The 26,494-nt window shown below is 37.5% G+C and overlaps 3 protein-coding genes across 5 annotated transcripts; 1 reads left to right on the plus strand and 2 right to left on the minus strand.

Annotated features, from left to right (window-relative positions):
• The first annotated feature begins 218 nt into the window (after positions 1–218).
• On the plus strand, positions 219–4,374 carry LOC137745929 (uncharacterized). Of its 2 annotated transcripts, none has more exons than XM_068485959.1 (2): positions 219–628; positions 1,628–4,374. In XM_068485959.1, the coding sequence occupies exon 2, from the start codon at positions 1,817–1,819 to the stop codon at positions 4,064–4,066; it is 2,250 nt and encodes a 749-aa protein (XP_068342060.1). In that variant the 5' UTR covers positions 219–628; positions 1,628–1,816; the 3' UTR covers positions 4,067–4,374. The 2 variants fall into 2 exon arrangements, with proteins under 2 accessions (XP_068342060.1, XP_068342061.1); XM_068485960.1 differs by having other exon boundaries at positions 1,698–4,374.
• Positions 4,375–8,997: 4,623 nt separating this feature from the next.
• On the minus strand, positions 8,998–9,498 carry LOC137745417 (uncharacterized). Its single transcript, XM_068485375.1, has one exon. It carries the CDS (start codon positions 9,496–9,498, stop codon positions 8,998–9,000), a length of 501 nt encoding a protein of 166 aa, XP_068341476.1.
• An 11,245-nt stretch (positions 9,499–20,743) lies between these two features.
• LOC137744927 (flowering locus K homology domain-like) lies at positions 20,744–25,764 on the minus strand. 2 transcript variants are annotated; one of them, XM_068484745.1, is made up of 7 exons: positions 25,512–25,764; positions 24,628–25,243; positions 22,610–22,862; positions 22,119–22,267; positions 21,740–22,024; positions 21,443–21,637; positions 20,744–21,149 (listed from the first exon to the last, which is right to left on the minus strand). In XM_068484745.1, the coding sequence occupies exons 2-7, from the start codon at positions 25,234–25,236 to the stop codon at positions 20,973–20,975; spliced, it is 1,668 nt and encodes a 555-aa protein (XP_068340846.1). In that variant the 5' UTR covers positions 25,237–25,243; positions 25,512–25,764; the 3' UTR covers positions 20,744–20,972. The 2 variants fall into 2 exon arrangements, with proteins under 2 accessions (XP_068340846.1, XP_068340845.1); XM_068484744.1 differs by having other exon boundaries at positions 25,540–25,763.
• Between the last annotated feature and the right edge of the window lie 730 nt (positions 25,765–26,494).

Below are 26,494 nucleotides of genomic sequence, written 5' to 3' on the forward strand. Positions count from 1 at the left end.
GTACGAATTTATCTAGCCATACATGTGATTTGATAAATCATATCAATGATATTTTTTGGTGTTTATATTGAATACGTGTTAATCCTGCAAATTTGTATCATGAGTCCACTAGGCCACAGCTACTTTATTTTTCTCGTGTGAGCGCCTTTTGCCATTCCATGTAAGGCAAAGCCAATATAAACCAAGTAGGGCAAAACAGGAATTCGAAAAAACCATTCCCAATTTCTTTGACCTAAATACCCCCTTTTTTCTCAAAGCCCCTCATACCTGTATTTCCCTTCACAATCCTAAACATACACTGCCTCTTCTGCCCCTGTAATTCCCAATCTCTCTTCCTCTCCTTCTTGCCCTTCACGATTTTCTCCACAATTTACCCGCCAATTTCCTTCCGCTCCGTCTTTTCAAATTGTCGTTGTTTTTTGCCCCTTTTTTCTTCTGCACTCTCTGTTTCTCTTCTTCCTGCAATTCCAAGACCTCGACTTTCGAGTTGGATCCGCCTTCTGCAGCTTCGGGATTTCGATTCTCGGTGTTTTGAGTAAAATCCAGTTCGTCTTTTTGTTGATTTGATCGATTTTGAAGATGAGCTTGTGAATTTAATTGGCTGGAGCTAGGGTTTCGATAATTTCAGGTACCTTTTTGCTTGATTTACACTGTTGAGAGCTTTTATTTTGTGGGCTTTCTTTGATGGGTCTGTGTTGTTTGGAGTTTATTTTAATTTTTGAAAGTTGATTAATATTTGAAAGTTTAATGAATATGATCGTTTATTTCTTGAGTGGCATTTTAATGGTTGTGTTAAACTAGCTTGTTTTGCTGTTAATTTGGTATTAACGATTGGTCTGGTTGAAAGATTATTGCTTTGGCTTCAATGTCCATGATGATTTGTGAATGAGATAAATTTGTTGATTCTGTGGTTACTGTTCTTGTATGAAGTAAGAGTTACTGAATTAGAGTGCTCTTGCTTGGTGGCTGGGAAAGTGTTTCAAAGCAAGGGGGAGTTCAATTATAGATTTTTTGATTATTTTATGTTTCGGTTTGAAGAATGCAAGCTTGGTTTATATAATGTCCGGGGTATAGGTGAGACACCCGAGTGACGCTTGTGCTGTAAGAGATTTAGAATGTGAAGGGCTTCGTTAGACTTTTCGATTTCATTTGTTTTTATACTGTTCTCAGCAGAAGCAGATGAGATACTTGGTTTGTTTGACTGGTTTAGATCTCCAATAGCCACGGTTGTATGTTTTAAATGTGTCGGGGTAAAATGCCGTGGCAATTTTTGGTTTGATGTAAATTTGATATAAGCAGCTGAAAGGTGGGTTGTTCAGTCTGGTATGTTGTGTTCATGAATCAGGCTTGGGTTGTGTGTATATATATTTTATGGTATTATTATGACAAATTGGTGCACTAATGTATAAATTTCTTCTACTTTCTTTGTCTTTTCAATTGCATTGCTTCTGTCTGATCACGGTTTAGCCTTTAGGCATTTGTTTGTAGCTGTTACTTGCTTTGGAGGCATGCAGATTTGAGAAGTGAAAGCATGTGTCAAAATTGCTGACTGTTTGTCTTGCTAAGTGTGTTTTTCATATTTTCCATATTTTATGTATTATTTTCTTGTGTATGGAGATGTGTGCAGATTCAGAGTTGATGCTTGATGTGATAGAGGCATGTGATTCTTTACTGATCGTAGCTATATTGCTTTGTAGACATGCTTTAGTACAGTTTGAAAGGCAGTGCTTCCAACCATAAATTGGTTGTTTCTTTGGGAGACTGTGGAGCTATTGCCGTCTTTGTTATACTTAATACAGCGGGTTTGACTTCTTTGATGGCTAACCACGATTTGATGCTTGGGCAAAGTCACAATTTAGCGCTTGGGCAGAATCAGCAAGTACTGGGCCACAATCATAACGTAGGCCTTGGGCAAAATCATGATTTTCAATTGGGACAGTCTAGTGACCATCATTTGGGTTTGGGACAGGCCCATGACCATGACGTGGGTTTAGGGCATGCTGATCATGAATTGGGTTTAGGACAGAGCCATGACCAAGAAGGGGATGATGGTCACAGCTATGGGCATGATAACGAGTTAGGTGTGGATCAGAAACCCAATCATGATGACCATGAAATGGCTCTTCCTACTCAGAACCATAGTATGGTCTTAGAGAACAATGAACTGGCCGTCTCAGAGGGCCAAGAACTTGATGAAAACATGGAACTGTCTATGGTTCAAAATAATGAAATGGGGATAGAATCTGCCCATGGTTTGAGTATCCAGGCATCTGATTTTGCACTCAGCCCCAGTCCTGTGATTCAGGCCCGTATGGCGCATGTAAATCCCAATTATGAATTGTCAGTGGGGCAAGAGTTCCCTGATGTCAAGAGCTGCCGGAGGGCGCTAAGGGATACTGCTATTGCTTTACACTTTGAAATGCAGACTGTTAAATCTGACAAGACTCGCTTCACTGCCAAATGTGCCACTGAGGGATGCCCATGGCGTATTCATGCTGCAAAGCTTCCTGGAGTTCCAACTTTCACAATCAGGACCATCATTGATAATCATACATGTGGAGGAATTTCTCATCTTGGCCATCAGCAAGCCTCGGTTCAATGGGTTGCAAATTCTGTGGAGCAACGGCTTAGAGAGAACCCTAATTACAAGCCAAAGGAGATACTGGAGGAGATTCACCGAGTTCATGGTATCACCTTATCATACAAGCAAGCTTGGCGAGGCAAGGAGCGTATCATGGCTGCAATGCGTGGTTCCTTTGAAGAAGGGTATCGCTTGCTTCCACAATATTGTGAACAGCTTAAACGGACAAACCCAGGGAGTATTGCATCCGTCTATGCATGCGTGAATGATAACAGCTTCCAACGCCTCTTCATATCATATCAGGCATCAATTTATGGGTTCCTGAATGCTTGTCGGCCCCTCCTTGGACTTGATAGGACATATTTGAAAAGTAAGTATCTGGGAACTTTGCTTCTTGCAACCGGTTTTGATGGTGATGGTGCTCTCTTTCCTCTGGCATTTGGGGTTGTTGATGAGGAGAATGATGATAACTGGATGTGGTTTCTTTCTGAACTTCATAATCTGCTTGAGATTAATACAGAAAATATGCCTAGGCTTACAATTTTGTCGGACAGGCAGAAGGGCATTGTAGATGGAGTTGAAGCAAACTTTCCCACTGCTTTTCATGGATTTTGCATGCGTCACTTGAGTGATAGCTTCCGCAAAGAGTTTAACAATACAATGCTTGTTAATCTTTTATGGGAGGCTGCTCAAGTTCTCACTGTTATAGAATTTGAAGCAAAAATTTTGGAGATTGAAGAGATATCACAAGATGCTGCATTTTGGATTAGGCGAATTCCACCTCGCTTGTGGGCTACTGCTTATTTTGAGGGAACAAGGTTTGGGCATTTGACAGCTAACATAGTTGAATCTCTAAATGCTTGGATATTGGAGGCGTCGGGTCTTCCAATCATTCAGATGATGGAATACGTCAGAAGGCAGCTGATGACTTGGTTCAATGAGCGTCGAGAGATCAGTATGCAGTGGACATCGATTCTTGTGCCCAGTGCAGAGAGGCATGTTTTGGAGGCTGAAGAGCGTGCACGCACTTATCAGGTCCTCCGTGCTAATGAGGCTGAATTTGAAGTTATATCCCATGAAGGGACGAACATAGTGGACATTCGAAACCGTTGCTGCCTTTGTCGGGGCTGGCAGCTTTATGGTTTGCCATGTGCACATGCCGTTGCAGCACTTAAATCGTGCAGGCAGCAAGTCAACCGATTTACGGAGAGCTGCTTCACAGTCACCACCTATCGGAAGACATACTCACAAACAATACATCCTATTCCAGACAAATCCCTCTGGAAGGAGTTATCTGAGGGAGATCCAAATGGGAGCATGGTTGCTGATGTTCTAATCAATCCACCTAAGTCCCTCCGCCCACCGGGACGACCAAGAAAGAAGCGTGTTCGAGCAGAAGACCGTGGCCGTGTGAAGCGAGTGGTGCATTGTAGTCGGTGCAATCAAACCGGCCACTTTAGGACGACTTGTGCGGCCCCCATCTAGATTGTGTACTTGGAGATCAGTTGCTGCTGCTATACAATCTGAGTACGCCCCTCGTTTGTGCAAAGGAATTTTTGCTTTTTGATTATTTATGTAGTCTTTGTTAGTTAGATCGGTAATTAGTTAGTCAATGGTGTATTTCGTGGTGATTATATGGATATGCTGTCATAATATGAATGTTATTAGCACCAATAATTTTCAACGTTGATGGTGATATCATGGTGTTTGTATCACTGGTTATGCTTTGAGATTTAGCCGTGCCAAAGGGGAGCAACTAGCAACAAGCCTTGGTGCAGTGCTAAATTTGTAGGGCCTGTTAGTACATGTTGGCTCGTATCCGAGTACTCTTGCAGGGCTCGTATTAGTATGAGAGATTCTTGTGTGCAGATGCCTGTATAGGGCGGCAGACTTGATGAGGTGGGTGAAATGTGTGGGGTTGGGTGTGACCAAATACGAGGATTTCCCTCTTTTTTGAGAAGGGACGGACCACTGACATGGCAAGGGGGTCAAATCCAAGAATTTCTCCTTGACTACACCTAACTTAAAAATTTAAGAAAACTAAACAAAACATGAAATACAAGACTCATAACGATCATGGTCCAAAGAACCTTTATTGTTTTGTAATGTAACTTATATGTTAATCTTATGGAAGTCAGTTGGCTTAAATTGCCACCATTTTTCCCTAGGTCATAAACAATCAAGAAATTGGACTGAGCAAAGTTTCCATTAATACCATGATCCCAAGGGACACTTTGCATTGCAAAGTAAAAATTCTTAGCTCATTTCGAAAGAGCTTTTAAAATGGTTGAAAGCGTTTTTGATGAAAATGTATTTGTAATCAATTTTCAATAAAAATGCAAGTAAATTATGACAAAACATTTGAAGTGCTTCATACACGAATCACATAATCTTTTGGTGGAATGAATGCTTGTATTGGTGTTAAACTTCACATCAGCACCATCAAAAGTGCACAATCAGTATTCGCCCTTTCAGATTAGTCTTGCTCTTGTAGCAAAGTTGAGTTCCCAAACATGGACCATTTCCAATTGGTGTCATCGGAATCTGACTCCTTACTTCCGCCACCAAACAATCATAAAAATTTGCGAATTAGGGTTGGAGGCGACACGCCCCGATCACGATATTCCCCGAATACCAATGTAGGTACATGCTGGCCGACATCCAAGGATGACGAAAGCCATTTATTGAATGCAAATGCTAAGAAAAAGAAATAAATAAGACTTATAAATTTAAATATAATGAATACACAAATAAGGAACGTGTGCAGACTTACCCTGATATTCGGGGAATATCGAGATTAAGGCGTGATAGAAGGTGTGCCAGTGTCCTTGAACATGTTGGCTTTTGAAACATTGCCTGAAGAACTGAAAGGCACACTAATCCCTTTTAGGCTTACAAAATATGGAGTCTTGTCTTCTTTGGTAACCAAAGGCGTCGAAACCACACCGTCACCAAAAATAGTGTAATGTAAGGAAGAATGGGAGGATCGGTAGCTTCATACCAATCCTTCCCTTCTTCAAAATATGGAGTCTTGTCGTCTTCGAAGGCGTTGAAACCACACCGTCCCAATTACTTCACTACCTTTCCCAAGACTGAGGTATGTTTATGGTAATCGCCTTTTTCGCCAATACCCCCTGGGTCATCGAACCGCCTCCAAACGCATAAATGTAACTGCAAGAGTGTTGAGGTGAACATGTGCCCGTGCTATTTGTATGGCACTCTTGTGCTTCACAAGGTTTGTATGTTGAGGACTTTTTCGGTTTGAACTTCGGTTTTTCGTTTCCACCTGCTTTGGTGGCTGCTGTATCACCTATCCCACCGTCCCAAGAAATCTGCTATGCCCTATTCAGGCTACTACAGAAGGAACCATCCCAGTGGATCAAATGAGTATGAACTGGATTCCATATAATCTCATTGATGGCGTTCCTGATCACGTTCAATATTTGTCCCGGGTTTCACTGATAGGGCTCCTTTGATGGAACGAATGGAGAAGGCGGACGAAGACAGTGTCCTAAGGAGACTTGATTATTACGTGCCTTATGTGTTTAAACCCAAAGTGGAGAAGAAGTTGTTTGCTGATACTGAAGTGCAACTATTACTTCCATGAGAACCAAATCCGCTGCTTCAGTGTACATTTATGTGGAAAAAAAAATGTGGACAGGTTGGCGGATGAGATAATTGAATAGGATCGTTATCTGCAGACTGAAAGGATGCCTCCATGGTGTTTGTCCAGGACAAAGTAGGCAAAAAGAAGAGATGCAAGCAGGAGGAAGAGCCACAGGCAAAAAGTGTAAGGGATGAGTGAGGAAACTAAATGGGCACTTGCAAATATGAGGCTTTACAAGTAGTACAAACACCCGGCGCTCCTCAGTTCATGAAGTCCCAACAGATCAACAGGTACTTCAAAAACGCTCATGAGGTTCTGTGACCATTCATTTCGAAAATCCTCGCTTGGCTAGTTTGTCGGCTTCTCTATTATTTGCTTGCTCAATTCAAATAGTAGCGTTCTAGGATTCATACAACCAATTCCACTTAGTGGGGCAAGGTTTGGTTGTTAACAAATTCAATTAAACTAATTATCTCGTAACCGAGCAGAGAAGTACACAACAAAACGTATCCATTAAACCAAAAACAGGTTAGGTTCAGAGAAAATTTGATCAAGCAAGCCTCCGGTAACCCTAATGAACACAAATTATAGTATATAAAAAATACAACTGAGCGAAAGAAACTATTTCACAGCAATAAAAAATTTATTCTCAACTTGGACTTCACATCAAATTATTCAGGGAGTACCAACATTTAATACCAGGATTTGTCAACTGGCCTTTTCTACTCAAATTCAAGGCTATCCAATTTCTCGTGCGTGCCCTCCTTTGAAACTCTCTTTCTGCTGCTTCCAATACTACTCGTCATCTTTCTGATCTTAGTCTTGACACGTTTAATGTACTTAATATGTCCCTGGTATGATCCTCATTCTTTTCAACATGTACATCATCCAGTTTGGAGTTAGAACTTAGAGGCACTCCTATTCCCACCGCAACTTTCCTACTACTTTTGATCTTCATCTTTGCGCGATGAATGTATTCAGAAAATATATCATCGGTATCCAGTTCTGATTTCTGAGCCTCTGACATGGGTTTTTGATCATCATTATCTTTCTTAGCTTTCTGAGATTGGGTTGACGGTGAAGGATTTGGAGTATGGAAGGCAGGGACACGGTCTTGTTGGCGGTGTGTGAAAGAAACCAGCTGGGAGAAACATATTGGGCTAAGGTTCTTCATAAAGTAGACTTTTTCATATTTTTCTGAGTGATATGATGTGTGGGATCATATTCCTACACACAATGCGTCCTTCTCTCCACAAATACAGAATCTAGCAAGCACATTAGACGTGATGAGATTTTAGATGCTTTCCAACAGTTTTACACTACATGTTGATATGTACGAATCTACTAATTATGTGATGCTTACCGAACAACAACAACCAAGCTTAATCCTACTAAGTGAGGTCGGCTGTATGAATCCTAAAATGTCAATACGTTCGATTTTACGCAATATGTCTTCCATTAGTTCCAAGTCTTCTTAGGTTTTTTCTCTACCCCTTTTCCCTAAGCCTCTGTCTTATAATCACAGCGGAAAAATGTAATGATTCCACTAGTTATAAATAAATTGAAAGCTCGAAATAATGATTTACTTTGGGTGGAAAATTATTTTGGGAGAATCTTAAACTAGCCTAAAGTCAAGAAGAATTCACTTTCTTCCTTGAAGTCAAGATGCTTCCTTTGGTGATGCTTCCCGGGTGCTGAACCAATGGTGTTGAAAAATAAGTCTCCTAGATGGCATGAGCAGCTACAATGCTGGTGCCTTAACTTTAGAGGACGTGTTACAGTGGCTTCTGTTAAAAATTTCCAGCATGTGGCAACTGTTGATCGGTCCCACAATGTTTCGACTGAATAGCAAGAGAGGGTAATTGTCACATCCCGGTCGGGGTTCACCACATCCCGGTCCACTCCATTACCTTAGCACGATATTGTTCGCTTTGGACCCTGATCACGCCTTTACGGTTTTGTTTCTGGGAACTCAGATTAGAACTTCCCAATGGGTCATCCATTATGGGAGTGCTCTCGCGCTACTCGCTTAACTTCGGAGTTCCGATGAAACCTGAACCCAGTGAGCTTCTAAAAGACCTCGTGCTAGGTAGGGATGATAATATACATATAAGGATCACTCCCTGGGCGATGTGGATCTTACAGTAATCCTACAGTCTGGAAAGATTGGAAAAGATGTCCTCACCTTGGATTGTCGCTACCCACTGTCCTGTTTGCGTTTGCAATCTGCTTGAGCAGCTTCGACACGACCAAACCAGCTTGTGAATGTAACACTTGGTTGTGATCGTCATTTGCTGAACTTCGTTCTTTAATTTCGAACCCTATTCATGTTCTACGTACAAGTTCTTCATTCTCGATCATGTAATTCTGAAAATCACAGCTATTTCAATCAATTCAATTTTCTCATGGCTGCCACAAAAAAATAAAAAATAAAAAAATCTAATACCAAATTGCAGACTAACAAAGATCTTGAATTAACAACTGTGGCTGAAAATTATAACGGTAAAGTGAAATTTCGAATACCTACATTTTAAATGACAATAATTTCTTTTAGGAAGAACCGAAACTACCAACGATGATACAGCTTAAGCATTCAAACAAACTAGGAACCATAGTATTTAGAACAGAAACTGAAATTGCAAGCAATGATACAGCTAAAGTATTCGAACAAACTAGGAAGATAATCACTGGAATCACCAACACATTCCTTATTAATCAAGAGTTTAAGCAGAACCATAGACATAAATATGGAAACTGTCATTGGAGATCGAGATCCTCTAAGCAAACTGTAAAGCTCCCTTGTATATTTTCACTCTACTAATTGCTCTTGTTTGAAGGAGATAACCTTTCTGCTTCCAATACTTGATGTCTTTCTGATCCTCATCTTCGCACGATTTATATAATCTGAAAACGTATCTTTCACGTCGTCTTCATTTTTTGAATCATATCCATCACCTGTTGATCCAGAGGCAATATTTTCCATACCAACATTGGATACAGCTCTGATCTTAATTTTTGTGCGACTAATGTAGTCGGAAAATGCATCATTGTCACCCAGATTTTCTGTCCCCTTTGCTTTTTTAAGTTGTGCCTCTACTTTTGGATTTTTCTTCTCAACTTCTGAACTAGCACTGGTGTGACTCAGCTCAACAAGAACCTTTGTTGGCGGAGGCATCTTTTCCTTGGTCTTGCTTTCCTCCTGTGCGGCTGAAACATGAGCCGTTGCTGCCATTTTACAAATTGGGCAAGGAGAACTGAAGATTTTCTTGCAGAAACACTTGGATTTTGAGCTATGCTGACCCTTTGCCATTGGTTTTCAAGACATCGAAATGAACAAGCTTGTCGTAAGTTTAGGATTGCAAGTTTAGAAGATGAAGTAATGAGAAATGTTGAGAGCATGGATATATAAGTCCTTGTGATCCTTGCTCGAAAACTAAAGATATATGCAGAAATGGATGGGAAAACTTTGACTGAAATAGTCAAATTCCTTTCAAAGGAGTACTTAATGATTTCTTCAAATGAAGTGATGTGTGGGATCATATTCCCAGCATTCTCTACCCCTAATTAATGAAGTGGAATCCAGCAAGCGCAGCCAATTACATGTTCCAAATTCTCTAGGCATTATATTGTACAGAAGACACCAGCTTTGTTCTGAATAAAATGAACTTAAAGATTTAGATTTAACGCACTGAGATGGAAATCGTACAGCCCATAAAGTGAAATCTTGAATAACAAACAGAAGGAACCACCATATTATTTAGAAGAGCACAGAAATTACAAGTAAATGATACAGTAATTAAGCATAAAAACAAACTGGGAAGATAATCACTACAATCACACACAGCCCTTACTAAGTTTTTCACATCAAGACTTTAAGTATAGCCACTATCATTATTTTATACAAACGTTAAATCTCCCTTGTTTAATTTCACTCTCCTTAATTACACTCGTTTGAAGGAAAAAATCTTTCTATTTCCAATGCTTGATGTCTTTCTGATCCTCATCTTCGCACGATTTATATAATCGGAAAATGCGTCTTTTGAATCGTCTTCTTTCTTTGTATCATATCCATCATCTCTTGATCTGGAGGCAATCTTCTCCATTCTAACGTTGGACATAGCTTGGATCCTAAGTCTTGTGCGATTAATATAGTCAGAAAATGCATCATTGTAACCCAGACTTATTGTCCTACTTGCTTTCGTAATTTGTGGCACTAGTTTGGACTTTCGCTTCTCAACTTTTGAACTAGCCTTGGCATGACTCGGCTCAGCAAGAACCTTCGTTGGTGGAGTCATATTTCCTTTATTCTCGTTTTTCTCCAGCTTTGAAGCATGAATTGGTGCTGCTGCCAATTTGCAAATGGGGCAAGGAGAACTGAAGATGTGCTTGCACAAACACTTGGAGTTTGAGCTATGCTGACTTTTTCCCATTTGGTTTTTAGGAGAAGAAATTATTTGATAGCTTAATGAAGAATGGCAGAAGTATTTTTCGCTGGCTTTAATGAAAAGATGAGAGACCTTGAGCTTATTTGTAAGATGGGTGGAGAAGTTAGGTATGTTGGGAGCATATTGTTGCGATCCTTGCTCGAAAACTAAAAATATATGCAGAAATAATGAAGGGGAAACATTGTCTAAAATAGTAAAAAATTCTTCATCAAGGAGATCTATTTTATTTTTTCAAATGAACTAGTGATATGGGATCGTATTCCCACTTGTTTTACACCTAATTTCTTTAAGTGGAAGGGCACCCTATTACTACTGGTTTCCAAATTCTCTAGGCATTATTTGTAAACAAGCTAGAATATTTAGATGTTTTATCGTCTGAATGGAATCCGGCAAAATCTGTAGCTTAGCTGGATTTATTTTATGTTCTTTCGTTCAATAAGCGCGCACAAAAATGGAGATGCATATGCAGTTCAAAGAGGGATTTGTTTACACACTAGCCCAGTTACAGAACATTTTCCTGAGGATGGTATTGGAGGAAATGTCTATATGTTGCACCTAGCTGTAGCTTTTATTACACTGGGTTGGTTTTTGCAATCATAATCAAGTCTTTCCTTTTATCCAAAACTTGTCATCTGATTCCTTCCTTTTTGAAGTTAATAAAAGTCATGACTACTTTTCGGAAGTCTTTAACTTCAGTTACATTTTCCTGCATCACATGATTTCTACGCATATTGAAGATCCCTAAGGGAATAAACAGACTAGTTCTTCTTCTTTTTCAAGTCATTACTTTGAGTTTTTGTTTTTCTGTTTTTGTATGTTAGAAATTAAATTGAGCAAGCAGCTTGTATACTAAGTTTAGGAGATGAAGTAATGAGAAATCTCGAGAGCTAGTTCTTGCGATCCTTGCTCGAAAACTGAAAAATATATACAGAAATGAAGGGAGAACCACTTTGGCTGAATAGTAAAAAATTGCTCATAAAGGAGCAATTTCTTCAATTGAAGTGGTGTATGGGAATCATATTCCCAGCTTCTTAGCCAGAAACTCTTCATAAAAGTAGGATCCAGCAAGCGCGTACAAACCAGAATATTATTTAGATGTTTTATTGCCTGAATGGAGTCAAACCTACATATGTAGCTTAGGTTGGATTTGCTTTCTATTATCTCGGTCCCCAATTAGCACGTACAAAAATAGAGATGTAGAAGCACTTCATGGTTGAGCTCTTTCCAAACATCCATCTTTGCTTAGCTAGCCATGCAAAGGAGTCTCGCCTTTTAAATTATAGCCTTTCGAAGAGGTAAAGAAACAGATGCCAATTGTCAAGGACTTGGTGAAAAATTACCTGTCTGAAGCTTGCTGCAGTGCATATAAGTCACTTCTAGGAAGTCTCTCTCCACTTCAGTGAAGAAATGCATGCAGTCGCATTTTCCTGAATCACGTGATTTATATGCATATCAAAGATCCCTAATTAAGTGGGTAAACTGATGAGATCTTTTTCATTCTAACTCACTGTTACCTGCATTCGCTAAGATTGCTAGAAAAATAGCAGATTTATAATAGCACATGGGCTCTAGAAACACATGAAAAAAGAATGATTTAATATTATTGACTGAGAAATACATACATGACAATTCAACAACATCACATAACTTGTTTATCTGGGAGGTAAATATGAGAAAGAATTAAAGAGGGAGAACACAATCCATGAACATGATTGCAATCACCCCCACACACATTTGGTTGTAGAATTTGAGTCTCCTACTTCTTAAAGGAGATGTTGTTTCTGCTTCCGATGCTGGATGTCTTTCTAATCTTAAACTTAGAGCGATTGACAAAATCCGTAAACATTTCATATCCATTATCGTCTTGCTTTGTTTCATAAACACCATCTGCTATGGATGCAACCTTCTCGAGACCAGCATTGGAGGTCGTAGCTCTGATCTTATATTTTGTGCGGTTAATGTAGTCAGAAAATGCATCATTGTCTTCCATTCTCATCTCTACCTCGTGCACTTGTGCCGTTCTAGTCTGCGCAGCTTCAGCTCCAGACACATTGGTTAGTTTGACATGGATATTATTCGAATAGCGAGTATGATCATGGCTCGGAAGTGAAGTGTTTGGAGCAGTAGAGGCGGGAAATTCGAAATGCTTGCGGCGTGCTTGCTGTTTTGCTTGACTATTTCCCATTGATATATGTACGAAATTTGAAAACTGAGCAAGTTTTGAAAATGAGTGACGGAACTACAGAAAAACAACGATTAGTGTAGGAAAAGATGCGGTGGCTAAAGACAATTTCTAAGGTTCAGTTGTAATTGAAAGCTAGAGATAGAGGTCGATATTTATAGTCTGCATGAATGAAAGTCTAAGGAGATAGTTCCTTTGTGTGGAAAGTTATTGATTTTTCTGCAGAATTGAAGGGAGAAGTTTGGCTTAGATTCCTAATGAAGGAAGAACTTTCTCAATATTTTTTTCTAAAGGATGTGATGTTTGGAAAATATTCCCACGTTATTTCGGCTCCAATTTTCTAAGGTTTTGAAATTAAATCCTGCTTTAAACACAACTAATTAATACAGCACTAAGCCGCTAGCAAAGCAAAGTAGCAATTGAAAAGGATTATGCAATTAATATGTTGGCCAGTTATTTATTAACATTATATCAAAGCTTAATTAATTAATTAGCTTCCAAAAGCAATGAAAAGTTGACGCAGAAAAGATAGAGAATCTTGGATGGTACTTGAAAAATGAAACTTTGGCACATGCAGAAACCCTCGCTCTTCCAAATTGGCGACCTTGGATATTAATATTCCATTGTTTAATAGTTCAAAATCTTAAACAAGCAGGATGGATTTCTGGTGGGAAACAACCAAACTATTCAATGTATTCATCTGCTAAATCACACAAAGAAAATTGTGGTGATGTTCAAGACGACGGAAGTCCTATGGCTATGTTATATGATCCCTGCTATTATTTTATTTTATTGGATTTTTCTTTTTTTTTCCAATGTGAATTCAATAATAAATAAATAAATACTTCTGGGTTATTTTATTAATAGGGTAAATTACAAAAAACTACTTCAACTATTGGGGTCACGACAGTTTCATACATCATCTTTTAAAATTGACAATGTCATACCACATCTTACGAATTTGTGACAATGTCATACCTCTGTAAATTTTTCTGTTAGTTTTTCTGTTAAATGCTGACGTGTCTTGATTCGGGACCTACTTTCTATTAAAAAATTATTAAAAACTAAAAAACAATTATTTAATATTTTTAAAATATTAAAATAATAATAAAAAGTAGGAAAAAAATAAATAAATAAAAACCCTCATTTCGTCCCTCCCCTCCTCCCTCCTCCCTCCTCCCTCCTCTTCTTTCCCCATCTGCAAATCCCAACAAACAAAAAAAAAAAAAAAAAAAAAATATCCAATTTGACTTCCCCCACACCCACACTCTTCTCCCTCCTGCAACCCAGAAAAAAAAAAAAAAAAAAAAACCCAGATCCCGTCGGCGGGAAGATGGGTGCGCAGAGAAGGTGGATGATGGGTGCGGAAGAGGATGTGGAGAATGGATGAAAGTGGTGGATTTGGGGTTTGATGGGTTTTCAAAAAATTTTTTTTTTTTTTCCTCTTCTTCTTCTTCCACAAGGGAGTTGATGGTTTTTAAAATAAAATAAAAAAAAATTTTCCTCTTCTTCCTCTTCCTCCTTCTCCTTCTTTTTCTTCCGCAAGGGAGTTGATGGTTTTCAAAAAAAAAAAAAAAAAAATTTCCTTCCTCCTTTTTTTCCTCTTCTTCTTCTTCCTCCTCCTTCTCCTTCTCCTTCTTCTTCTTCTTCCGCAGGGGGGTATTGATGGGTTTTCAAAAATTTTTTTTTTCCTTCCTCTTCTTCTTCTTCTTCTTCTTCTTCTTCTCCCTTCTTCTTCTTCCGCGCCGACCCTGGGGGGGGGGGGAATTTTTTTTTTTTTTTTTTCCTTCCTCCTTTTTTTTCCTCTTCTTCTTCTTCTTCTTCTTCTTCTTCCTCCTCCTCCTCCTTCTCCTTCTTGTTCTTCCGCAGGGGGGTTGTTGGGTTTTCAAATTTTATTTTATTTTATTTTATTTTTTGGATTTGCAGGTTGGGGAAGAAAATGAAGATGGGGAGAAGAGAGAGGAAGGGAGGGACGAACTGATGGTTTTTTTTTTTATTTTAACTTTTTATTATTATTTTAATTTTTTAATAATATTAAATATATTTTTTTTAGTTTTTAATAATATTTTAATGATTTTTTAATCGAAAGTGGATCCTGAATCAAGCCACGTCAGTATTTAACTGAAAAGTAAACGGCCAAGTAACGGAAGGTATAATATTGGACCAAATTTTAAAGATTAGGTATGACATTGTCAATTTTAAAAGATGAGGTATGAAAATGTCGTGACACCAATAGTTGAGGTATTTTTTGTACTTTACCCTTATTAATAGCACGGTTTATTACATTTTGGCTAAATTACACTTTATCTTCTCAGGTTTGGAGTCTATTGCAACCTCATACAATATCTTTAAAACATTTCACTCTCATACATTACGTACTATTTTATTTCAATACAATACATCCATTAGGTTTTCCATCCAATCCTCCATTAAAAGTTGACATGACAGTAGACATCACGTTGCCACATTAGCTTTTAATGGAGGATTGGATGGAAAATCTAATGGAGGTATTATATTGAAATAAAATTGTAGTTGATGTATGGCAATGAAGTGTTTTGAAAATGTATGAGGTTGCAATAGACTCCAAACCTGAGGTTGTAAAGTGTAAGTTACCCTTACATTTTTATCAAAATCAGCTAGTGTTTCTAATTAGTTTAGTGAAGTTCTGCATTTATACATTATTTTAATTTAGGAAATTTTCGGCAAAAAAAAAAAAATTTAGGAAACCTAACTTATTTTATAATTTTTGTGGTATTGTTGCATCACTAAACTTTTTAAAATTCATTCAATACATTACGTGTAATGCTAGCTACCTTCTCATCTTGCCTTTTCCTTTGTACCTTCCCCACTCATTATATGTCATGTGGAAAGGTAGACAGCATTTCCAGGCATTACAAAGATGCTAAGGTTGTCGCAACTCCATTTTGACTAACTTGCTAGTATTTTTTTTATCGATTCTTTTATTTGTCAACTAGGCGTAGCGGAAGGGTTGCTTCTTTGTGACCAAAAGATCACGGTTTTGAGTCATGGAAATAATCTTTTTGCAGAGTAAGGATATGACTATGTACGATAGAGGTTCCTCCCCTAATCCTCGTAAAGCAGAGCCTTGTTGGCTTGGGTCATCCTTTTAAGACTCAATAGATGATAAAATTCATATTCTAACATAACCTTGCAAATACTTGACATCGTATTTCAACATAAAACATATCTTAATGTGATTTTCTAGATGCATTTTTTTTGTACTTTTTCTTCCATGCTAGTATGCTACATGCTAAAACTGTAACGGCTATCTCCTGAACGCATCAACTGGAAAACAATGTGCCAAGCTAATAATAAGAGCATGTCCATTAAATTTGTTGTTCTCAACAAACAATATCTACTAAATGGGTAAATTCTGTGATCTAGAAAACGCATGGAAAATTGTGAAAGGGCAAAAGACATTTTAACTTTATTCCACAGAGAAGATTTTCTTTCTAGAAAGATGTTTTCCAAGTAACCGTATGCCAATCATCGTGTCATTACTCCTTTAGGAAACCTTACAGTAGCAGTCCTAAGATGGAACCTACAAGCTATCATCTCAGAGCAATTGTCACCCTCTCATGGATGGATCTCCTCATCTCTGTCCTATGATTTATAGGCGTATGTATTAAAGATACCTAATTAAGTGGGTAAACTGATGAGATATTTTTTCATTCTAACATCATCGTTACCTGCGTTCGCTAAGATTGCTCGAAAACAGCATATTTAGAATGGGATCCAGAAACACATGAAAAAAGATTGATTTAATATTATTGACTGAGAAATACATACACGTTGTATTATCAACAACATTACATAACCTGTGTATCCAGGACGTAAATATGATAAAGAATTAAAGAGGGAGAACACAATCCATAAACATGCCGGTAATCACCAGAACACATATGGTTGCAGAATTTGAGTCTCCTACTTCTTAAAGGAGATGTTGTTTCTACTTCCGATGCTGGATGTCTTTCTAATCTTAAACTTAGAGTGGTTGACAAAATCCGTAAACATTTCATACTCATTATCTTCTTGCTTTGTTTCATAAACACCATCTGCTGTGGATGCATCATTCTCGGGATCAATATTGGAGGTCGTAGCTCTGATCTTAAATTTCATGCGGTTAATGTAGTCAGAAAATGCATCATTGTCTTCCAAATTCATCTCTCCCTTTTGCACTTGTGCCGTTCCAATCTGCGCATCTTCAGCTCCAGACGCATTAGTTGGTTTGACCTGGATACTATTCGAATAGCGAGTATGATCATGGCTCAGATGTGAAGTGTTTGGAGAATGTGAGGCCGGAAATTCGAAATGCTTGCGGCGTTCTTGCTGTTTTGCTTCACTATTTCCCATTGATATATGTAAGAAATTCGAAGTCGGAGCAAGTTTTGGAAAGATGAACGACGGAACTACCAAAAAACAAAGGATTAGTGACAGAAAAGATGTGATGACTGAAGCCAATTTCTAATGTTAAGTTGTAATTGAAAGCTAGAGAGGTCGATATTTATAGTCTGCATGCATGAATGAAAATTTAAGGAGAAAGTTCCTTGTGTGGACAGTAATTGAGTTTTCTGCATAAATAAAGGGAGAAGTTTGATTTAGATTCCTAATGAAGGAAGAACTTCTTTCTCATTATTATTTTTTATTAAGGATGTGATGTTTGGAAAATATTCTCACGTTATTTCAGCTCCAATTGTCTTTGGGTTTGAAATTAAAATCCTGCGTCAAACACAACTAATATATACAGTACTAAGCAGCTAGCATTTGAAGGAATAATGTAATATGTTGGCCAGCTATTTATTAACATTATATCAACGCTTAACTAATTAGTTAGCTTCCAAAAGAAATGAAAAGTTTAGGCAAAAAACACAGAGAATCTAGGATGGTGACTTGAAGAATGAAACTTTTGCACATACAGAAACCCTAGCTCTTCCAAATTGGCAACCTTAAAAAATAATGATGAATACTAATATAATAATCCATTGTTTTTATAGTCCAAAGTCTAAAACAAGCACCATGGATCTGTGGTGGTAAACAACCAACCTATTCAATGTGTTCATCTACCAAATAACACAAGGAATATTATGAAAGGAAAATAAGCATTCCAAGGAGAAAGGCAAGAGGGAAGCGAGCAATTTTGTTCGCCACTAACATAATCATGGTTAGATAATTTATTTTTATTTCTTTTTTACAACCACTTTCCATATGTACATACCCGCTTTTGCTAGTTGCATTTTCAAAAAGGATAATCCTAGGCATATAATTTGCAAACAAAATTATGTGTCATCAATAGAAAATAAGCACGTTATCAACATTTAAGTAATAATCCAATAATCAACCACGTCACTTGGTTCAAACATTTAGTCTCCCTAATATTACTTATTTGTTCATCACTATAAACTACGATTTATGCTGATCATATCTTTTAGAGCTTGACATATATCCACTAACATAATCATGGTTAAATAATTTAATTTAATTCTCTTTATCATTACGAAGGAGAGAAACACAATTTGGCAACCATTTTCCATATGTACCCCGCTTTTGCTAGCTGCATCTTCAAAAATTATGGACAATCCTTTCCGTCTTCTTCCCAAAGTATCACCCCACGAATCCGAATCACAACCCACAACTACCAAATTCTTTTGATTACCAAAATCAAGAACCAATAACAAATATCTTGTTATTTGTTGCAGATTAAATTACACTTTGAGTTTTGTTGCAGTTAAATTGCACCTAATTTTTTGTTTTGTTATTATATGCCTTGCTTGCTTCTTATTTTCAAATTCATAGTTGCTTACCCAAAAAACAAAAATAAACTAAAAGTTAGCCAAGTTTTAATTTCAATTGCATCTCAATTCAACATCAATCCAACTTCACATTCATACGTGCCTTCTGCGTTTGTAATAGACATAAATGGGTTGTTGTGGTTGCTTAGTTGCGGATTGGTTTCCAATCTGCGGCGCCAATATGTTGGAGAAGATGGGAAGACGTAGAGGCAAAAAAGAAAAAATTGTCCAGATTGGGAAGAAATTTTTTATTGTGCCCGAGACATAAGTGGTACACCGTCTTGATAGATAGGTCAACATAAGAAATAATATGTGGAAAGTTGCCAAAAAATTAAATATAAATGTTTTTTTTTATCAAATAAAAATAAATGGTTTAACTATAGTTATGTTAGTGGACAAATGTCAAGCCATGAAGTTGATAGTGAGCATATACTATAGATTATGGTAAATAAAAATACTCCCCAACAGGGTAAAGTAGCTAGCATTCCCCAACATTACAAAGATGCCAAGGTTGACGAAATTCCGTTTCTAACTTAATATTTTATTGAGAAAATTGCAGCAATGGTCCCTCAACTTTAACCCAATTGGAGCAATGGTTTTTTAACTTTCATGACCATTGGTCTTTTTAACTCATCAAAACATGTAGCTATGGTCATTTTCGTTAACTCCATTAGAATTTTGTCAAAATGAGTTGTGTTCAAAAGACTATTGTTACAATTAGGTTAAAGTTAAGACAATTGCTCTAATTAGGTAAAAGTTGACAGAACAAATCTTCAATTGGTTAACGTTGAGAGACCATTGCTACAATTTTTCACATTTGGTTTTCCATGTTTGCCTCTTGATTCAGCGCTACGTGCGTAGCACGTGACTCATTTTGATAAAAGTTCTAACGGAGTTGACAAAAAAGGTCATAACTGCACATTTTGATAAGTTAAGAGACCAATGGTCATGAATTTTAATTGATGGGCCATTGCTGCAACGATAAAAAGTCAGTATTTTAACAAAATTTTGTAGAAACTAGACATCGTATTTCAACATAAAACAAATTTGGGGGTTTATCACAAATGGTCCTCGAGATTAATCAAATTCATCATTTTGGTCCCTCACTTTCAAAATCAATCAATGTCGTCTCTGACATGTACTACCCCACATCAATTTGGTATTTTTGTTAAAATTCCGTCAACTATTCTGTTAGTTTGTATGTGGGGCCCACAAATCCAATGAAATGGTGACACGTGGATCACACAAATTAAGGTTTTTTTATCGCAAATGGTCCTTAAGTTTCAAAAATTGATAAATTTGGTCTTTGACTTTCACTACCGCACATAAATTTAGTCATTCCGTTAAAATTTTATCAATATTTTTTGTTTGTGTGCTGATGTGGTCCAACTAATCTAATCATATGGCTCCATGTGGATTAACTGTAAGAACCTTTTTTTTTTAAGAGTGAACCAACGGACGAGTATTCTGCGTTAACACTTTAGTGGTGTCATGGTGCCTTCCTTTTCTTTTTGAGCATACCCTTACCGTCATGAAGACAAAAATGACTTTTTATTCTTTTAGTTTTGGTTTTTAGTTTCTTATTTTACTCTTAGTTTTGGATCTTAAAAAAATAGTTTCTTATAATTAATTCATGTGGCGCCATATAATTGGATTAGTGGGACAAAAAAAAATATTAACAAAACTTTAACATAAGGATTAAATTGACGTGTGGTATTGAAAGCAGGGTCAAATTTATCGATTTTTGAAACGCATGGACCAAACTGAGGAATTGGATCAATGTCGGGGACCATTTGCAATAATTTGTGTAATCCACTTGTCACCATTTCATTAGATTTGTGGATCCCACATACAAACTAACAAAATAATTAACGAAATCTTAATAAAATGACCAAATTGATGTAAGATAGTGAATGTCAAGGATAACATTGATTGATTTTAAAAGTAAGAAATCCAAATGATAAGTTTAATCAATCTCAGGAACCATGTGATAAAAACCCAACATATTTTTATGCCATTTCCCAGATACTTTTTCTTCCATGCTAGTTGCTACATGTTAAGAGTCTTAAGACTGTCGGGTCCTCCTTAATGCATCAACAGGAAAACAATGTGCCAAGCTACTAACAAGAGCATGTCCATTAATTAAGAACAAGGCAAGTTCAGAGTAAATCGGTTCAACCCTACGGTTAGCCAGCCTAATCAACACCGAAAATCTGACAATAACTAGTTCAAAATCAAAGTTTCAAAAGTGAACCCACAGTACAACGATACAACTGCCCTAAAGAAACTATTTTGTCGTTGACCAATTCACACCGATAAACAATTTTAGCCTAGTAGAGGTTCCCGTCTAGTACCCATAATGCGAGCCATAGACTGAGCCATAGCCGCCGTGTTGTCCTGCGTGTCCTTGATTAGATGGGGGAGATGCATAAACTGAACCGTGAGTCGCATAGTTGTTATAACCTTGGTCCACAGAGCCAGGAGTTGGTGTCGGCTGCGGTGCTCCAGCATCTGCCATGAAATTCTGTAAACCGACCAACAAAGCACTGTCAAGGTCGCTGTACTATCAAAACGAACAAAGGCTTTTAAGCTAACATAAATTCATAATGCATGTATAAAAGAAATGTTCTCGTATATCAACTACTACCGACAGCGGAAGCTTTCTAACAGCGCTAATGCACTAAATCATTATAGCAGAACACCCAATAAAACATGTTTTAAGTTTGCCCGTACTCCTATTACGACCTCCCAAAAATCTAACAAGCTAGAAAGCATGATCAAGATAGAAGAATCAAATGCAAGGACAAGGAGCATTACTTGTATCAGTTGTTGAGCTGCTTGAACTTCGGGAGCACTTCCACTGATTTCAACAGTCATCTCCCCAGGTACACCCCTAGTCTCTTGTATCGTAACAGTTGCCCCACTAGCTCGTCGAATATAGCTTATACTTGCACCAGCTGTGCCAATAACAGCATCAGCATATGACAGCGGAATTTGCAATTGCTTGGTGATCTGCAAAAATAAGAAAAATCATCATGATGTACATATTTGGACTATGAGAAAGAACTCGATTACCAATTTAATTATAAATGGATTTAAGAACATGAGTATAACCTGTGTTACCATTCCTGGTGCGGACTGAGCATTTGATGACTGGTGGACACCCATTGGGGCTTCTCTTCCATAAGCTGATATACCATGATGAGGCTGTTTCTCCATTGGTGGAGGCATGTCAGTTGGTGGATAGTAATTGTCATGTTGCCGAGGAGGTGGCATGTATTGGGGATTAGGTGGCCCAAATCCAGGACCCCCATGACCACCATTGTGGGGATGACCTTGAGGTGGACCCCAATTTTGATGAGGTGGCCCATGTTCCATCTGAGGATTTGCCATTTGCATCTGATACAAAATATTGATCATCAAGTGTTTCATCAAACACAAATGTCGAGAGATGGGTTGACCAATTGCAATTGAGAGGACAAGGCAGACTTACATGCATTTCAAATATTGGAATTATACTGCGGTCAACTAAAAACTTCCTAAGATGAGATGCAATTAGTTCAATTGCTTTGTGCACACCAACAGCTTCACCCACTACTTCAACCACTCTGTCATCTTGAAGAGCAAAAATCGGTAGGCCTTCTGCACCAAATCATTCAACAAGAAGTCAGGCAATCAAGCAGAGGAACTAAACAAACACACAGGTGAAGATAGGAATGCAAAATTATAAAAACTTAAGTTTTTGGTGTTTGTGAACTATGTAAATACTGCAACTAAATATCTCTCTTATAACCACTAGACAAACTTTTAAGCTTTACTTATTTGGTTATACTGAAGAAAATTATATCTAACACGACACACAGCTACGTAGTCTCATATTGACTTCTTTAGAACTCACACTAAGATGCTCAAATATTTGTGTATGTTTCAAAGTACTTAGGCAAACTGTAAAGCACAAGAGATTCAAAATACAATGAAGCTTACCTGATCCAAGAACTCTAACTATGCAGTTAGATGCTTCTTGAATGGATTTAACAGTTCCTCCCTGTTTCCCAATCAAGCTTCCTGCCTGTGAAGCTGCAACCAGCAGCTTTGTAGAGACTTTGCCACCCATGCCCGGTGGCGCATGAGATGAATCACCATCCAAACCATCAATAATACGCATGTGAACCCTCAAAAGGCCATCCATTGCAGGGGGAAGAGAAGAATCAGGCTCCTCCTTACCAGAAACCATTACCTAATCAACGCAATAAAAAGCACCATCAGCATATAACAAACACTGGCCTTTACCAAATCAACAATTCTTTCACACAGGTAAAAACTAAAACTTGAAAAAAAGGACCACGTGAAATGGTAACAAGGAAGGGCAAAATTGTACACAGCTTTCAGATACATCAAACCATTTTGTAAACCAAAAGGTATGCATTGAACATATCTATGTAGGATCTTCCAACCAAATATAATTCTACCATATCTGTGTGGGATCTTCCAACCAAATATCCATGCACTAAGCATATCTATGTAGGATCTTCCAACCAAATATGTTCATAATCCTTACACACCACAGTATCATGGCCTACAGTTTTGACAACTCGCTAGGGGTAAGCAACAGCTTAGCACTAATACGTGCAACTAATTGATTGATACTGACAATTGACGGTAGTTAGTTATACTGCTTTTTTGCTTCAAACATACGTAGGACAGTTTATAAGCCACTTAAAATTTATCATTAGTCTTCAGAATCACGTTTTTGAGTATTAATTATTTCGTTTATGGTGTACACCATCTGCGGCAAGACATCAATCATCCAGGTTCTGAAGTTACCAGAGATAATGCAGAGCTTTGTGGAACAAATGTTCAAATAGTGTACGTGTTTATTCAGATCAACTTTTCAGCACAATGTAATGCTCAATGCTGATCCCTTCCATCTGGACGTTTGGTTCTTCAAGTGTGGGATCTTATTGATGATTGAGTTGTTGCCTTAAAATTTGCACGAAAAACCTGCACACATTCATTGTTGTTATTACAATAAATGGATTTATTCATATTTTGTGGATTCTTGTGATGTCGCTTCTTTTACGTCTTCTTTGATTAAACGTTTTTAGAAAAATACTTCTAGAGTTGAATACTTAAGAGTGGTGACTCACATTTGTTATTATTTGCCCAACACAGTTTCCATAATTTCATTGATTTTCAGACTCTCCAAGATAACAGGGCTAGATATTTCTAAAAGCTTATACAGTATTGTTTTCATTTGGATAGCACTTTTCTTCTCCTAAAAGGTCTATATCAAATTACACAGCTAAGAAGATCACCACTTCGGGATACGAATAGATAACTAGAACCTAAATTTTTTTATGAAACAGACAATATATTTCTAGTCAGAGTGTCAAACTAATCAAGATTTCGTTTAATGTGTATGTTGATCTAACACATGCAGTATGCCTCATACCTATTTTACTATCTTCAATGACAATTATTGTATACTTTTTCCTGTAATTATTCAATCAATTGTCAATATCAACCTATAGCTTTTAAACTCAACAAGGTGAAGTCCATACATACCAACTGATCATATTGGTCATTGATCTTCATAGTAACAATTATATTCGAAAGTCAAGAACTTCATATTCATCTTTCCCTAGGTCATTTCAACAATGATATCACCATATGACTGGCATACCTGGTGCAAGCGACACTCTATAATAGTCACGTAGAGGAAAAACCAAAAAACAATAAGCATTAAGCACTCTCAACAACAATCAAATATTTATAGCCACCAAGGAAGCTTTCGTCAACTATGATATAGCATATTTACTCTCACGTAAAACTTAGTCCAGTAACTAAACCATAGGACCATAGGAACTATAATGCCCAAATATTTCAAGGTGAAAGCATATTATAGAGAATGACATAAACCACGTGACCAAAAGCAGCTAAATACGTAATATTGGTTAAAAGAGAATACTGAATCGCATTCACACAGGTCAGTAGAAACTTACGGCTCTTTCAGTCGTTCCTGGGGGTCCATCAAGAATTTTAATGCGAGCTCTCGTCTCCTCAACTATTTTCTTAATGAACTCCCCTTTCCGTCCAATTATACTGCCAACCTTCTGCGCAGGAACCAGCATCCGGAAAACACTCTCTCCGGGCCATCCAGGCCACTTCTTCTCACCTCCACCAATGGCAGCAGCATCTTCGTGACGCTCTTGGTTCTGTTCAGATAATTGCGCCTCCTCCCCTTGCAATTCTACCGGTAACTCTACTTGTTCCTGCGCCTGGAACTGGGCCAGTGCCTCTTCTTGCTCCTGTGCCTGGAACTGGGCCAGTGCCTCTTCCTGCTCCTGTGCCTGGAACTGGGCCAGTGCCTCTTCCTGCTCCTGTGCCCGGAACTGTGCAAGTGCATCTTCTTGTTCTTGTGCAAATGTCACTCCATGCTCTTGTTCATACCCCTGTACATCGGCCTCTGTCAGCTCCGGAGCCGGGTCTAGTGCCGTAGCCTGGTCATCTACCAGCGGCTCCGCATTCTCAATCTCGGCATTGATTTCAGCCACGGTCACAGGTACTCCACCTCCATCAAGTTCCCCATAGAGTTTATCAGCTTCAGCCATAAATTGTCTGCATTACCAAACATAAACCAAGAAAATTAAGATAACAGAAACAAAAAATCGCCAAAAATATGAACAAACCCGAATCGTAAACCGGCTCGGAACCATTAATTTAGAAGAACAAAAACCCTTCTTTTAATCAAAAAAAGCCCTAGAATAACAGAATCACAAAACAAAGAAAACCCAATAACGAGCCAATATCAACAATTTACACAGAAATATAAGCAAATACTGCACCAAAACCATAGAAAATTGCAAGAAAAATTAGAAAGACGTACGCAAAAACAACAAAATAAAAATTATTACACGGGTAGCGAGAAGAACTGGTAGTGGCAGCGCGAAGCCAAGTAATCTGAAACTGAAGGGGGCGAATCGCCGGAGAGGACGGCGAGAGTTGGATTAGGGTTTCGAAGGGGTTTTACATAGAGCGAGAGAGAGAGAGATTCAGAGTGGAAGAAAATAGAAAGAGAGGGAGAGTGATTTTTCTTGATTTGAGCGAGAGAGACAGCGTTGCGGTTTTGGGGTATTTCGATTTCTGTGGTTCTAAGTATGTTTTATTTACACCCACCAATTTGCCAAGTATTTTCTCATCTTTTTATAATATTAAAAAAAGACGCATGTTTTTTATATTAGTATAACTCCTAATTCTATTGTTGAAATTTAAAATCCATAAAATTAGTTTTTGAATTTGTCCCTCGTCAGTCATCACAACGATAAAAATATTCTTAATTTTTGTCAAATCATTTTGTCTCATTGTTTACTAAATAGTCTAAATTGAGAATATTTTTGTTATTTTAATTTTTATTTAACAAATATGTTTACCGAATAATCAAAATAATTAACGGATGACAAAAATAAAACCCAATTATATCGATTTCAAATCTGACCAAAAGAAAAAATTATGTCAATTTTAAATTGCCTAAAAACCCAAAAAAAAAATTAATAATTAATTAATTATTTTTATTATATATTTAACCATAACTCTACCAAATTCATTCCCTCATATCCTAACATGAATTTATGTTTAATTTTTAACTAGTAAAATATTGATACATGCATTGTCACGTCATTTAGTAAATATGGTGAATAACTACTCTATGCATAGTTAATAATTTATTTAGTTTTTTTTTTTCAAATCACTAAAAGCAATTTTAGATAATAAAAAAAAATCTCATTGTTTGGCAGAAATACTTAAAAATGTTTTTAAGTAAAAAAAGTACATTCTAGGATTTTCAAGGAAAAACAAATGTTGTAATATAAG

The sequence above is a fragment of the Pyrus communis genome, chromosome 9 (assembly GCF_963583255.1).
Source record: "Pyrus communis chromosome 9, drPyrComm1.1, whole genome shotgun sequence".
In the NCBI taxonomy this organism is placed as follows: Eukaryota; Viridiplantae; Streptophyta; class Magnoliopsida; order Rosales; family Rosaceae; genus Pyrus; species Pyrus communis.

Excerpts from the sequence above, each read along its gene's own strand:
- LOC137745929 (XM_068485959.1), top strand. The coding sequence starts at position 1,817 with ATGGCTAACCACGATTTGATGCTTGGGCAAAGTCACAATTTAGCGCTT.
- LOC137745417 (XM_068485375.1), bottom strand. The coding sequence starts at position 9,498 with ATGGCAAAGGGTCAGCATAGCTCAAAATCCAAGTGTTTCTGCAAGAAA.
- LOC137744927 (XM_068484745.1), bottom strand. The coding sequence starts at position 25,236 with ATGGCTGAAGCTGATAAACTCTATGGGGAACTTGATGGAGGTGGAGTA. Across the intron at positions 22,025-22,118 it reads TTCCAATATTTGAAATGCAT|ATGCAAATGGCAAATCCTCA; the intron begins GTAAGTCTGCCT and ends ATTTTGTATCAG. Across the intron at positions 21,638-21,739 it reads CACCAGGAATGGTAACACAG|ATCACCAAGCAATTGCAAAT; the intron begins GTTATACTCATG and ends TTATTTTTGCAG.